Source organism: Cynocephalus volans, chromosome 2 (assembly GCF_027409185.1).
Source record: "Cynocephalus volans isolate mCynVol1 chromosome 2, mCynVol1.pri, whole genome shotgun sequence".
Taxonomy (NCBI): Eukaryota; Metazoa; Chordata; class Mammalia; order Dermoptera; family Cynocephalidae; genus Cynocephalus; species Cynocephalus volans.
Genome location: NC_084461.1, coordinates 7,042,576 through 7,058,245, shown reverse-complemented (window position 1 = coordinate 7,058,245; position 15,670 = coordinate 7,042,576). Strand labels below are relative to the sequence as shown.

Sequence of the window (15,670 nt, the reverse complement as noted above, 5' to 3'; positions counted from 1 at the left end):
TCTGCTTAGTACTGCAGTAACAGAATACCTGAGACTGGGTAATTTATAATGAAAAGAGGTTTACTTGGCTCACAGTCCAAGGCTGGGAAGTCCACGGCTGGGCAGCTGCATCTGGCAAGAGCCGAAGGCTGCTTCCTCTCATAGCAGAAGACGGAAGGGGAGCCAGCGCATGCAGAGAAATCACACGGCGAGAGAGGAGGCAAGACACAAGGAAGGCAGGTGCAGGTTCTTTTTAACAGCCAGCTCTCTCTCGGGAAATAACAGAGGGAGAACTTGCTCACCCAGAAGGAGAGCATTCATCTATTCAGGAAGGACCTGCCCTCAGGACCCTATCACCTCCTGCTAGACCCCACTTCCCAGCACTGTCACACCAAGAATCCAACCTCAAAGTGAGTTTTGGAGGGACAATCATCCAAACCACAGCACACGGCAAACCAGAAGTTTTGCAGATGTGAATCAGTTAAGGATCTTGAGATGGGGAGACTGTCCTGGATTACCCAGGTAAGCCCAATATAATTATAGGAGTCATATGAGGGACGCAGGAGAATTAGAGTGAGAGAGAAGGAAGAAGATGCAACAGCAGAATCAGAGATCACAGAGAGAGAGAGAGAGAGAACTGACTGGACGCTTCTATCCCACTGGCTTTGAAGATGGAGGAAGGGGCCAGGCGCCAAGGAAGGCAGGCAGCCTCTAGCAGCCTGAGAGGCAAGGAAATAATTCTCCCCTCAAAGCCTCCAGCAGGGACCAGCCCTTGATGTTAGTCCAGTGAAACCGATTTTGGACTCGTAACCTCCAGAACTGTAAGATAATGATCTATTCTGTTTTAAGCCATCAGCTTATAGTAATGTATTACAGCAGCAACAGGAATCTGATAGTAACAGCATTCCTAAAAGTACTAAATAGACTACCTGGTACACTATGACAACACAAAGAAATACTAGTTGCCTCTGTTCTTCTTTCTGCCCCATTAAAGAGGGCCATCTTTTAGTAGTCCAAATCTACAACAGCTCCAAAAACACTACGCCTAGCAACATAAATGAGTTTTGCAATACATTCGATGCTATAACATTGCCTGCTTTCACACTACGATCAAGGTGGATATGGATATGTCAATTATCTACCCAACCACGGTCACACAAGGATGGCTTGCTTGTTCCATTGAAGTTTGCAGAGAGGAAAACAATGTTGCACCCACCCAAGGACAGCCGGGAAGCCCACTGGTTCCCTAACCGCCCCCAAAGTGTTGCAGAATCCAGGTGAAACATGGGCCTCTGTGCCCTGCCTGACTGGTATTTCTTACTGTAATGCATCATCTGTCATACTCAATCCATAGGATGGTTCCAGATTAAGACAGACTGTGGAAAACTTCTTTGAATTACTTTAAAACAATGTATAAATTAAAGAGGGTTTAATCTCTCTACATAGAAAAGCAAATGTGGTTTTTGCCTCTACAGAGGCAATATTTATTTTTCCTAGTAAGTTAGGAGACAGGGTTCTTGTTTTGTTCTGAATCCAGCTCTCATCAATTCCTGAGAGTCTATTACATACTCCAGAGAGAAACACTTGCTGGAATATGTTTTCTCAGGTCTGATATAAAACCACCTGCCACACTACACGGTCCCCAACAGAGTGCAGCTTTTACTGCAGGATGTTAAACATAAGAAAAAAGTCAAAACTCAGACAGGTGAACAACTTCAGTGTCCCAAGGAGGCCTCTAATACAAAGCATTCCATTCCTATCTAGTAAAAAAATCATGATTTTTATTGTTCATACATGAGAGCATTTTGGGGGCAAGAAAGCTACTCATAAAATCTCCACCAACATCTTTTATTCCCTCCTCCCCCAAAATCTTATAGTACAGATAGCCATTTTATTCAAATATGGTTTTTAATCTCTAGAAACGCATCTCATTTGCATGTATAAAAAATATAACAAAATTTGAAGGAAAGAAAGTGCACAGTTGAGCAATTTTCAAAAGATTTCAAAATCCTTAGACACTTCCCAAAATGGTATCAACTGTTTATAGCCCCCCTTCCAGGTGGAAGGGGGGGCTTCCTGGGCCCCCTGCCATGTGCATCCTCTCCAAGGACTGAGGGCAGCAGGAAGCAAAGCTGTGACCCAAGAGCAAGCAACGACTCAAGAGGTGTCTCTCAACCCAAGGACTGCCAGCTTGCTGAGAGGCACCTGCCAGTGTGTACCATTCAATAGGATGGTATTTATTCATCCAGACAATGACTGAAAGAACGCATTTTCTGGCTGCTCAGCACATGTCCCTCCTGAGTGAAGGACTTTGGAGGACGTGACTGTTTGCCATAGTGACTGTCGGTAAAGCAGAGGCAGTCTGCAGCACAGGGAGAGCAGGAACGGACATGTGCACCCAAGGCCTTAATTTGGTCTGTGGCCCTGCCAGCCCTCATTGTCTGCGGGGCTGCTCCCCTCTGATGGCCACCTAGACTGCCATTGGCCAATTTTTTGTTTGTTTGTTTCTTTAAGTCTATCAGATTATATCTTATTGATGATCTTATCCAAGATAATTTCTTGTTCCCATTTATTAATTACATGCTGGTCTGAAAAACGTACAAACATTTATTCTCATTCTAGAAACATATTTTCTGAAGTCCTAACAAGAACAGTACCACCTTCCAGGCACCAGACCCTGGAAATGGACTTCCAACTCCTGTCACAAAATGCCCTTGAGGTGTCAAATTATATTTTACTAAACTTCTTTAATATAAGTTCTTACTTCTGCAAAGTGTCTCTTGTCTCTTTTCTTACTTTAAAAAGGAACATTGGCTTCTTTCTTTACGACTGGTAAATGCACACCTTCCTAATGTCTCCCGTGGTGGTCCCATAAAGTCTCCAGCACATCATGGGACACCACACAGGTCAACTTCCTAAGCTACTAAGGACAAAGTGTGGCCTGTCTGACCACTTGGGCTCCTCAGCTCACTGTGACAAGGAGCATGACAAGTTTTTGGCCTCTCAAGTTCTCCTGAGAGAAATATGAAGCGTGGATGAGGTCAGTAGCCCAATGACTGCTTTTGTCAAAGCAGTTACTATAAATATTAGGTTATACAATCTGTCTACTTGGAATTTAAGTTCTCTGTGGCCTTGGTGCTATTCTGAAGTAGATTCTGGAGGTGATGGCAAAGAAGGTTAAAAAGTCTGTCGGGACCAACCTGATCCAGTCTCTACTATTTGAGAAAGAAATCTCTCTCTCCTAAAACATTTCAGCTCTGTAGTATGCAGTACAGTGGGACCAACCATGAATGCTAAGTGCTGCTTCTTGAAGCTGTAGAATTTTCTAGAACCCAGAAATAAAATATTAACAATCCCGAGTTAACAACTCTCTGTGCTTCTGAATGTTGAATCCAGAATTTGATATAAATATAGACCAAATAATTAAACATCAGTTACTGAATACTTTTGCTGTACAGGTTGTAAGACAAAATGCAGTTTTTTAAAACAACCCATGAGATTTGCTAGGAATACCAGTGAGAAAGTCATGTTTACAGCCACGCCTCACTGCCTAGATCCATGCCTGACCCACACGTGGCACTCAGTAAATATCTGCTGAATGAATGAATGAATACCTTTGCTTTCAAAAAACGAATTTGATTAATATCCATCAGGCCATACACAAACAAAAATCTGGCACCAGAATTTAAGGTGTATTTTGCTCCCACCTCCACAATATATTTTGATGAAATTTTACAGAAGGGATTAATTTAATGCAATTTAGGAAACAATAATTAAGTATCTACTGTGTGCAAAGGCTGCTAACAGCATAGGTGTTGTGAAGATCACTCACGGAGAAGGGAACACAGTATTGAGACAGCCATGCTAAATACCACCCGTATAGACTCATTTCCAGGAGAGATACACACAAGCCAAGAAACACAAAGCTGTTCACATGGACAACTCGCCGTCACCTGCAGTCCAACATGTCAAATGCAGGCCCTTCACAGCGTCCCCTCCAAAGCGTATCTGTTTTGCCTGCTTTCCACCATCCCTGATGACACCACATGGCTTTGTTTCCCCACATGCCCTACTTGTCTTTCTTGCTTATTTTTGTAGTACTTTATCATAGTCTATATACCTATAATATTTCCCAGATGTACATTTCTATGCACACCCACAACAATCACCCAGGACAGCTCGGATGACTACAACACCTAGCTCCCCACCAGATCCTAGTCCTCACTCCAATCACTTCCCCCAGGAGTGACTTCCACGGTGTCATCTTATGTGGACAATGGGTACTATAGGACGTGCTGTAAGGACACAGAGAGAGGCAGGGGCCCCACATTTTAGCTGGGGCAAACTCTTGTCACAAACATCAACCAAAAGTGAGTGTTTTCATAAAGCGTTGCTACTATTTGAATTTCTCTAGCCACATGTTGATGACACTTGGTGTGGCTGGCTGCATGTGGTGATCCTGAGTCACTGGTCTGAAGGCTGCAGGGGAAGATGTCATCTCTGTTCTTTTGTTGAGAACTCCCCAAGCTCAGAGCCCAGGCTGGCACGGGCAACTGGCTGCTCTGTTTTCTTTCTTAAGCCCATGAATGACTGAACTTCATACCTGATGTTAATTGTAACAACACCATTTTCACAATGTCTAAAATAACATGGACATCACATTAAAAATGCATTTTACCTGCTGACGTTTTTCAAATTCCAACTTGATCCGGGACTTGATGCAATTACACGTATCCTGATACGTCTGCTGCAGGGCAAGTTCCATGAGGTGCTTATGGTAGGCCCCTGCCAAGTTCCCGCAGATGAAAATGATCACGTTGGCCAGGATCTAAGGAGACAGAAAGCCATTCAAGAGGATGAGTGTTTCTAACTAATGAATATAATACAAACAAAATGCACATAGCAACAGTCTTCAAAAAGATAACTGCTAAAAGTTAATTTTATTTCTGTTTCCATAATGACATTTTTACGTGCTAAACAGAAAGCATCAATCTCCATGAGGGATTCTATCTCCTTCTTGGATCCCTGCCCTTTGGCAGATGACTTCGTGGCACCTCCTCGACCTTGAGCTCAGCCACTGAGATTTCAGGGTTACTACGCAGCACTGTTGTGATACTAGGTGACCGATACATGCTGCCCTCACACCAAAACTGTATTTGTTGGGCCTGGATGAGTGATACACCCCATTCTCTTTTGTTTATATGGGAATAGGCTGCCTTTCAAAACATGTAACTTGTTATTCTTTAGATGATAAAAACAACTTAAGTGTATAACAATTTGGGAAGTAAACAGAAAAATACAAAGAAAGAAACCAAAAGAGCCTATAATTGTCCTGTCCAGGAAGAACACTCTGCTGTCCACATGGCCTTTTCCGCCCACACCACATCACTCTGTATTCTCAAAATTGGTGCCACGCTCTGTTCTGTCAGGACCTCTATCTTGTTGCAAAAAGCCTAAGTTTATTCTGAATGTAGTTTTGTGCTTTGCTTTGTAATAAAACTTTTACTCGAATTTTCTTCAGATCATTTAAATTCTGTGGACACAGGATTTTGAATGCCTAGCTAATATGCAGTTCTATGAAGGTATCCCCATTTAGCTTTGTCCACATTGCTCAATTCTTGTTTGGTGACTACTCTGTGCATTTGCATTTGCTATATGCTCCTCCTCTGTATAAAGCTTTGGCTTCATATTTCATCACTCCCTTAGTCTCAATTACTAAAAATATACTTAGTCAAAAAGTCCCGAATATTTTTAAGTTAATACATGTTGCAAAATTGCTCAAGAAATGCTCCATTTGTGTTCTCATGAGCAGTGTATGACAACGGTCTTTTCGGCATGAGCCCTTCTGATGCAGCACGCCGTTCACGCACAGCAAGCAAGGTCTCTGTTCAGCACTGGATCTACAGGTCTGCCAGTGGATGGAAAGTCATGAGTGGGGGGAAAAATGTTCCCCACTTCTGTGCAACCTTAATTTTCATCAAGACAGGTCACTGGTGGCTTCAACAACAAGGCAGGGGCATCAGCTCTTCAGGTCCTGTGCTGCTGTCTATGAGTCTTCCTCTAACACAGATCCACTTATTGCATCAATTACTGGGCATGGTGAGCAGCAGCAGCTATGACAGGAAACTTCTGGGGGAATTTTATTCCTGGGACTTCAGGGAACCAAGGTTGTTCTCTCTGTGCATAATGGGGGCACTCGTCCCAATGACAGCAGGAGAAATTTACGTGACTGGAGGATCTGGGAAAAGGATGTGGATGTTACACAGCTTGTCCCCACCTCTCCCTTTCTCAGAGGGGTCTTCCTCCCTGAAGGGGTGGTCATCTTCATGTCCTGTGTTCTCAGCCAAGCTGTGGGCTTAATGGGCCCACTCGCCTGTGTGCTGGGAAAGGCTTTCGCTGGGGGATGGAGGGAAGGGGGCAGATGGATTATCTCAGCAAGAATGTTGTCCCACACCTAACCATGCTCTCCAAACAGTTGCAACAGTAATAAAGGTGACATTTTGTTTTCCATCTGCTGATGCCTTTTTCTATCACTCAGTGGATTCTAAACACAGGAGGAAACGGGGACATTGATTATTAGCCTCCTAAAGCTCTGGAAAATGAATTTTGGGGATAAAGGGACAAAGCAGGACAGAGATATAAATGGGAAGAATGATATTATGACCTTTTTTCTCTGAATGAATTGAGATGCCCTATAAAAGTGGGGTCAAGAATTGTGCAGACTAGAAGGAGGCTTCAATGCTGTCCCAAGTAACCCACTCCTTTTATGGATATTGGGGGCTGCCTTAAGGCTCACCCACATGTCACAGTCCTTTTGTGCATTCATGTTTACCTCCCTTCTATTTTTCTGACTTTTCATAACTTTTACTCATAATAACTAAAAGCTAGACATAAGCCACAAATCCATCAAAAAGTGAATGGTAAACAAATTGTGTTATATCCTTACAGTTGAATACTCCTCAGCAGTAGAAAGGAACAAACTATTGATACAGAAAACATAATGGATAACTCTCAAAAACATTTCACTGAGCAAAATAAGCCAGATACAAGAAAAATTATGTAGTATACTATTGCATTTATAGAAACTCTAGAAAATACAGATTTTTATTTTATTTTATTCTTTAGTGCTAAAAGGGAAATTTATTTGATATAAATGTGTACATTAATAAAAAAGAAAGCTCTCAAATCAACCATCATCTTTGGATCTTAAGAAACTAGAAAGATATAACAACCACAATTATTTGAAGTTGATACGACAAGCAAACAGAAAGGACATTGTTGGGGGGGAGGGGGGGAGGGAGAAGGGAGGGAGGCTTTGGTGATGGGGAGCAATAATCAGCCACAATGTATATCGACAAAATAAAATTTAAAAAAAAAAAAAAAAAAAAAAGGAAAAAAAAAAAAAAAAAAAAAAGAAACTAGAAAATGAAGAGCAAACTAAGTCCAGACGTAGCAAAGGAAGTAACTAATAAAAATTAGAGCACAGATTAAAAAAATAAAAAATAGAGAAAAACAGAGAAAATTAATGAAACCAAAAGTTGGTACTTTGAAAAGATCAACAAAATTGACAAACCTTTCACCTAGAAGGATTAAGAAAATAGAGAGAAGACTCAAATAACTAAAATCAGAAATGAGGGGTCATTACAACCACGTTTACAGAAAATCAAAAGGATTATAAGAGAATACTATGAATAACTATTGGTTAACAAATTAGATCATCTAGATGAAAGGATAAATTCCTAGAAACACATCACCTACCAAGACTGAATTATGAAAAAAACAGAGTTTAAACAGAACTGTAGCTAGTAAGATGGCAATTACTCAATTTTTTTTATACATTTAAAAAATCAACAATAATTCCTTAATACAATCAAACATTAAACATGTTTAAATTTCTCCAATTCTCTCCCCCTCCCTCTTCCTTTTGTACAATTGATTTGTTTACACCAGATCCAAACAAGTTCTGCTTGTTGCATTGGTTGCTGTGTCAGCTGTCTCTTAAGTTTCCTTTAATCTATAGGCTCCCCCACCCACCATCTAATTTTTCTCCTTTACCCCATAAAGTTTCCCAAGGCCTGGATTTGCTGGCTCCATCCCACTAGTGTCATTTAAGATGTTCCCCCATCCCCTGCATTTCCTGATGATTGGTTGCTGGACCCTGAGGCTTGCTCTCGCTCAGGTCAGATCTGGTTTCAGGGGTATATGTTCTACTGCAGGAGGCCCATTATGTCTGATTGTCTCTCTGTGACATTAGCAGACATTGATGATCATTTGCTAGATTCATTACTTCAATAGAGAATTGCAAAAACCATATTCTAATTATTTTATTCCCTTTTTATTTACTAGCTGTGATAATTCAATAAACAGAAATGTTCCCTCCTCAGCTATTTGTGGTTACCCCAAGGAACAATTCATATAAGAAAGACAGAATAAATGCTTAATTTTTCCCTTTGACTTAATAGTTTTAGAAAAATGGGTCATTTCCCTATCATCTTCCAAAAAGACTGAGAGTTTGCTTTTGTTTCATTGTCATTATGGTTTTGTTTTGGTGGCAAGATAGTTTCTTTTTCTTTCTGAAAGTCTGCATTTTTGTTCTACCAGTGGGTTTTGTTCTTTCTTGTATATTCATTGTAGTGATTATCATTTTTCAGATTCCAGATGCAGGACTCCCTCGAGGATTTCTTGCAGGAGTAGTCATGTGGTGGTGACCTCCTGCAGTTTTTGTTTGTCTGAAAAAACCACTATTTCCCCCCAATTTCTGAAGGACAAACTTGCTGGGAATATTATTTTTGGCTGGCAATTTTTTTCTTTTACTATTTCTTTTACTAATTTCTTCTGGCCTGTAGAGTTTCTGTTGAGAAGTCTTCTGTTAGTCTGACAGGGGATCCCTTACAGGTGAATTAATGCTTTTCTCTTGTTTCTTTTAAGATTCTCTCTTTGCCAATTTGACTATAATTTGTCTTGGAGAGGATCTTTTTTGGTTAAATCTGCTTGGGGATCTTTGAGCCTCCTGGATTTGAGTGTCCACGTCTCTCCTTTTACCTGGGAAGTTTTCCATTATTTCATTGGATACGTTTTCCATGCCTTTTCCTTTCGCTTCCCCTTCTGGAACACCCATGGTTTGAATGTTAGTGCACTTAAGGTTGTCTGCTAGCTCTCTTAGATTTTCTTCATTTTTTAAAATTCTTTTTTCCTTTTTTTTTGTCCACATGGGTTATTTCAAAACAATTATCTTCAAGATCAGAAATTCTTCCTTCTGCTTGTTCTAGCCTGCTGCTTAAGCTATTGGCCATTTTTTAAAAATTTCATTGAGTGAATCTTTTAGTTCCATGAGTTTTGCTACATTCTTTTTTAAGGTATTAATCTCTTCGTAAATTTCCTCCTTCATATTCTGGATTTATTTTCTCATTTCATTATGTTGTCTGAATCTTCTCATATCTCAGTGAGTTTCCTTAAGACTGTTGCTCAGAATTCCTTTTCAGTCATTTCAAGGGTTTACTGCTCTATAGGGCCTGGTATTTGAGAATTACTGTATTCTTTTGGTGGTGTCATATTTTCTTGCACTTTCGTATTTCTAGCATCTCTATGTTGATGTCTGGTCATCTGGTAGAGCAGTTGCTTCTTCTATTACTCTGGAGAGGGCTTTGAGGAGAGAGATGTCCTCTTCTTTTTCCAGTCTCCACTGGTGACTCTCTTTGTGTCAATGCAGTCAAGTGTCTGGCAGGCCACCTTCATGGTGGCTGTGAATAGTGCTGTATTTTGTGTTGAGTCACTTTTGCAGCAGCTGTGGCTGTGGCTGTGTTGGGCCACCTGCATGGAAATGGTGTTTTCAGTGTGTTTCTTGCCTGTTTCTGGGAAGTGGGGGCTCCCCTTGGCTCCTGCCTAGGACCCTAAACATGCTCCTTGCCTGCTTCTACATGGAGGGCTATCTCCCCTCCACTATTATGGATGATTAAAATATCAACATTGGGTATTGTTCTGTGTGTATGTGTGATCTCTGTGTGATATATGCATGTCATATGCATGCATGTATGTGATCTGTGTGTGATGGATATGTGTGGCATACATGCACATTTGTCTGTGTGATTTGTGTGTGATCTACATGTCTGATCTGCATGCCTGAGTGATGGGTGTGGTATGTGCATGTGATATGCATATACAACATGTGCTGTGTGTGGGAGTCATTTGTCTTTGTAATTTGTGTGTAAGTGTGTGCAGATCTCAGAGCTTGGGAGCCATGTGGCAGTCAGGGTGACTTTCATACATTTTCTAACTGCATGAGGCTCTCTTCCATTCTGTTGCCAAACTTTGACACATTACCTCTGTGAATGTCAATGCCGGAGCACATGGGAAGTCCTGGTGACCTTGCTGGCTTCCTATTTGAGGGAATCCTCCTCCAGCTGAATGGAAGTTTATTTCAGCACTGTGGCCAATGATGCACTGTTAATTAAGTCCTGCCATACTTTTCTTCTGTAAAATGACCATCTGCTTTGTTAAAGAATCTTCAGACCTCATCATGGCCAGATCTGCTTTAAAGAATAGTGCACCAAAGAATGCAGGGAATGATAAAATTCAATGCAAACCAGACTGCTCAGAATTAGAAAATATTAACTCCTTCCTTACTGGGTGTAGCTGAAAAATAATGAAAAAAAAAAAAAAAACCTTAGTGATTATCCAGGAGAGCTTTTTCTTTTCCTCCTCAAAAAATGCCTTTAAAGCAAAAATGTGAACTGTTTAGGAAGTACATTCCACCAAAATAAGAATCCATCATAAGCAACAAACTGAGTGAAGTCATCACCCGTCCCCTGGAACCCAGCAGGGTATCAATGAAGCCCTTTTATAACAATACTGAAACCCCAATGAGAATTCCACCCACTGGAATAGCAAGTACCATCTTCTCCATTTTCTTCCTAGGATCCCACTCCCCACTTATGTCATCTGAATTCCCCAGGTCTGGATTGGGAGGGAGGTGTTTTGATGTAAATGATGGTATACCCTGGCCTGCAGTCCTTGTGGGAGTGTCAGGAGGGATACGACTACCCTACACAAGCCATCAACCCCAAGCTCTGGCTTCTGCCTGAGCCGGGAGAGCAGCTTATTCTCTGCATGACCAGCTTTGTTGAAAGACCTGTAGCAACAGAACCTTGATGTTGTGTCACAGTTCTTTTGTTACCACAGGCTTCCTCTTCCCATACAAGGGCATCCTGCACGGGGAACTGCTGCCTCTATGTCAGAATGTGCCCTAACTGCAGTGTGAGCAGGGCACTTCCCCAGCACTGCCAGCCCCGTGCACATCACCCCGAAGTTCACTAGCAAACGTCCCTTGACCGTGAAGAAGTTGCCCGACATTGCACAGCAGAAGCCTGTTTGCCCAAAGCAGGAACAGGCTCTCTGGAGAGGGCTGTGGCTTCGCTCTGTGAGTGGCCTGTCTTCCGACGATATTCCATGACGGACACGTTACATTGGCAAATTTGCGTTGTCGTGGAACTTGAGGAAAAACCCTCTTTGAGTCATTCATTCTGGATGGTACATTGCTTCAGATAATATGTAATTTGAACTCCTTCTGGCTATAGATATTGGAAAAAATTCATCTACCAATTTTTATTTGTATATTTAAAGGGAAAAAAGTGTTTAAGACATAAACAACTAAAAGCTTTAACACCAAGTAAAATATGAGATTTCTTTTCTGATGGAAAACTTATCAAATTACAAGCATTCTTCTGATACCTGGTTTCATCCTACAATACTGTACTCTAAGGTCAATAGAAATGACCCTGGTATTTTAATAACACACAAATTTACAAATATGATTGATGTCCTGAAGCATTTTTTCTTTCAAAATAGTGCATTCATATATTGACTGTATATAAAACCCAGGTCCCTGAAGAAGTGATTATTTCAAAAAATATATCAAAACATGTTATTTTCTGGAAGACTGCTAGGCAGAACACATGACAAAACCCTATTTTTACAACATTGGATTTGTTTTATAACATTGTTCTGTCTTTACATCTTCTTTTATTTTGTTGCTTCTCACATCTGTCAGAAAACCACAGCAGAAAGTTGGCCTCCCACGAGATATCTTGGAAGAAAACAAATTGTTTAAGGCAATAACACCCATCAAAGTTTACCCCGAAGATTAAAACCAGGACTTGTAATTGAGGAAGGAACATGATCTGGAATCTGTGCAAATCGAACCGTGCTGAGACGTCATCCCAGAAGCCTGGGTGTCCCCACCGCCCCCCACCCCCATCTTTGCTTGCTGTAAATGTAGGATGATGTGTCGATGCTGCTCCGTGATACTCAGGAGATGCATGTGAATAAATCCTGTGCTGGTGGGAAGGCTGGCGTCTACCAGCAAATGATGATTTTGCTTCTTTTGTAATTAATGGTTACTATTACTCTTCCAAATACATCTTACATCTTTCATTCTTGCAAGAGTCCATAAAGGAACATAATCAGGAGGACGGACATGATGCATTATTTCATCTTGTAGGCCAGGTAACAAAGGTCCAGAAAATTAGCAATGAGAAGACAGACCCAGGCCAGATTAGGTTCTGGAGACTGTCACGGTGTCACCCCATACCACCCCAATTCATATGCCTCAGGTCAGGTTCATCCAGCACAATACAACCCTCTGCTAGAGTGTGGGGAAGGTATTTCTGAAGAATTTCTAAAGTAACACGTGTTACTTTGTAAGAAACTAACATTTTTCCTTTATAAAGCATTTGCATCTCACACTATAAAGCACTTCCGTCATTTGATGTTATTTTAAGTGGCTGTTCTTGGAGACCACATGCCCACAGAGTCTTTAACAGGCTTGGCACACCTGTTTGTACATATTTAGAGCAAAGTAACAAGAGGGTCGAGCTGCTCCCTATCAGATCATGCGACCCAAAGGGCAACCCATCTGAGGATTACTTCACGAGGGAACAGTACATTTAAGGGTGTCTTTAAACATCTGAGAAATTATCACATAGGCTAGGTGACCACTCAGATTCCTTGTGACTCTGAGATATTACACATTTTAAAGAGTCTAATATTCCAGATCTTCTTATGTTAGGGTTGGTGACCTAAAATGGCCATAGGGACAACAGGCAGCATTCATGAACACTGAGGGTGAGGTGAGGGGAAAACCATCGCAGAATGGCACTTCTTTCTATGAACTAACTGCACAGTGTCAGAGGAGAAAGAATATTATAACATTTGAAACAGGTCATCAGCTTAAAATCAAGAAGATCATAAATATGCAAAAGCACCGATTATGAGTCAAAGGCAATAAAAGAGAAGATAAGAGCCTGATGAAGAAGCTGTGAATGAATTTCAGCAAGCTCACTGCATCCCATAAGCATCAAATATGGCTTACATAAAACAAAGCTCTTGCTTGGAGGATTTTCTTTAACTGATCCTCAAACATGGCTATAGAGAGTCCCAATCCCATTTCTGTAGCAATTCCTGCAGCCCCCTAAAAACTGCATTTGCTAGATGTCGTGGCCTCGGTATTTCTGCTTTTTATCAGTCACTTTGTGACAATCAAAAACACTGTGCTTTGGCCAATAACATCCAATGATCCTTAGGTATGTGCTAGAATCTTCTTTTAATCTGAAGTCCCTGCAAATGAGGAGGGGTGGAGTCATAAAGAAAACTGAAAGACCAGCAACTTCAACAATGGGTGTTGTTGGGTCTTTGTGTTAAAAAACTGGAATTGAAAAATGGGAGTCAGATGCAACTTTCTTTCCTATGGAAACTGCCATTATGAAATAGACAGTACTGTTGGTCAAGATCATTATTTTTTTCATTATCCATTTTTATGTTACATCTGTTGTTAAGTGTTTTAGACAGCATATGTCATGTTATTTTTCCAGCTACATTTGGCCGAAGGGCTAAAGAATCTTATACATAAACAGGGCTCAAGTGTGGTATAACAGCTAGATAAAAAAGGAGCTGCACAGTTTGGAGAGCTACTTGCTCCTCTCAGAAGTGCTCCGGCAGCTTATTAAAAGACAACTGGAAGAGATGAGCCTAAAAGATCTTCCAGATCTTGATAGAAAATTCCTCCCACAAATTAAGTCATTGAGAACACAGCTTCCCTCCAAGGAGGAAGAACTGAATTAACCACACAGAAATCCAAACTTGTGCTTCTCAGCTTAGTGACTGCAAACTTGAAATTGATGGGGAAGAGCTTTGCTTGATGAATAGTTTAGAATAAAAGAAAAGAGAAAAAACCCAGAGTTTCCAATATTTACAGCTCTGTGCAAGAAAACTACATAAGCCTCGCTTCATGAAGATTTATGGCTCCCTCTACTTTCTTCAGAGGAGAGTGACGTCACCCTGTTAATCTCCTGTCCATTTTATCTTTGACTCCAGAACAATCTCAGCTTCAGAGTTCAGCTCCTCTCCACTATGGGAAGTGAGAAAACCAAACAAATGAGCTGTATGGTGAAGTTACACAGATAAAAATGGAAAAGGAAGAAGGGACATTATAAGGAGTTCTATGACGGAATATCTTCAAAGAGTCATACTGAACTTTACAATTCTCCATGAGAGATTTCTTAGGCTTTTTTGATGAGTTAAAACAGAGGGAACCACTGTCATCATAATTCATATTTCACTTCTCTTGCATCCAAGTAGGACGAGCCCTTCCTTTTTATCACTGACCTATTCTGCAGACCATTTCTACAAAGCAATGACATCAGACATATTTCTCCCTTCTGTTTCAACACAGCTCCAAGCCCAATCCTTAGAGTACCTGTGATTAAAAAACACCTTTGTGACAGTTATTCTCTGTCCGGTTGGAACGCTGTCTCCTGACCCACTGCTGGCACAGTGATGTTCAGATGTCACCCAAGAAATCAATAATTAACTAAACTTTATATCTCCACTGATACCGGATAGAAAGCATGTCCTTGGTCTTTATGAGTTCAAAGAGTTGAATGAGTGTTATCCCAAAGGTGTTCCACCTGCTTACTTCAGATACCCAAAGGACCGAGTGGTCTTGAATATTCCAAGGGGCTTGTTAAATGCTGTTCTCTGTCTTCCCAAACCCTCTCTCCATGAGTATGTTGACATGTACCTGACAAGAAGTCACGTTTTAAGAGTTGCATGCCAATGCTTTTTAAACACTTAGAAACATGTAGTTATATGCTAATTACAACCCCGATTTTACTAGTCTTAAGTCAGCTATCCTAAGGGGATCTGCACTTAGCTGATATACAATTTGCCTTGTTCTGGTGGTTTCAGTAGACTTAAACATTAAAAAAAAGAAAGAAAGAAATTTTAACACACTTTATTTGAGACTTTTCATTAATTTAAACAGATCACCTCTCTAATTAATCTGAATTGCTGAAGTTTACCTTCATTTAAACACCATCCATAATTTTTCTTCACTCACCCTCACTTAATAGATGACACATTTGACCCACACCCATTCATTTAAATGTCTGAAAGCCAATAGGTGTTCAGATCCATTTAAAAACATGACCAAGGCTCTCAGACACCCCAAACTGTGCAGCTTAGTTTAGGAGGAAATGATACCACTCTTTATGGTGAACATGTGAGATAAGTATTTCCACTGACACAGCACAAAAGAAAGGACACGTGCCTTTCTTTTATGGACATGCACTTTTCTTTTATGGGCATGTACCTTTCTTTTACGGGCAAGTGCCTTTTTTATTAATGGTCATGTACCTTT

General features: G+C 40.8%; 1 protein-coding gene across 1 annotated transcript in view; it reads right to left on the bottom strand.

Moving 5' to 3' along the window:
* Positions 1-15,670, bottom strand: part of ADCY2 (adenylate cyclase 2) — a 395,282-nt gene that overhangs the window by 188,486 nt on the left and 191,126 nt on the right. The window contains exon 4 of the mRNA XM_063086882.1: positions 4,658-4,807. Coding sequence (XP_062942952.1) covers positions 4,658-4,807 — 150 coding nt within the window. The remainder of the gene's footprint in view (positions 1-4,657; positions 4,808-15,670) is intronic.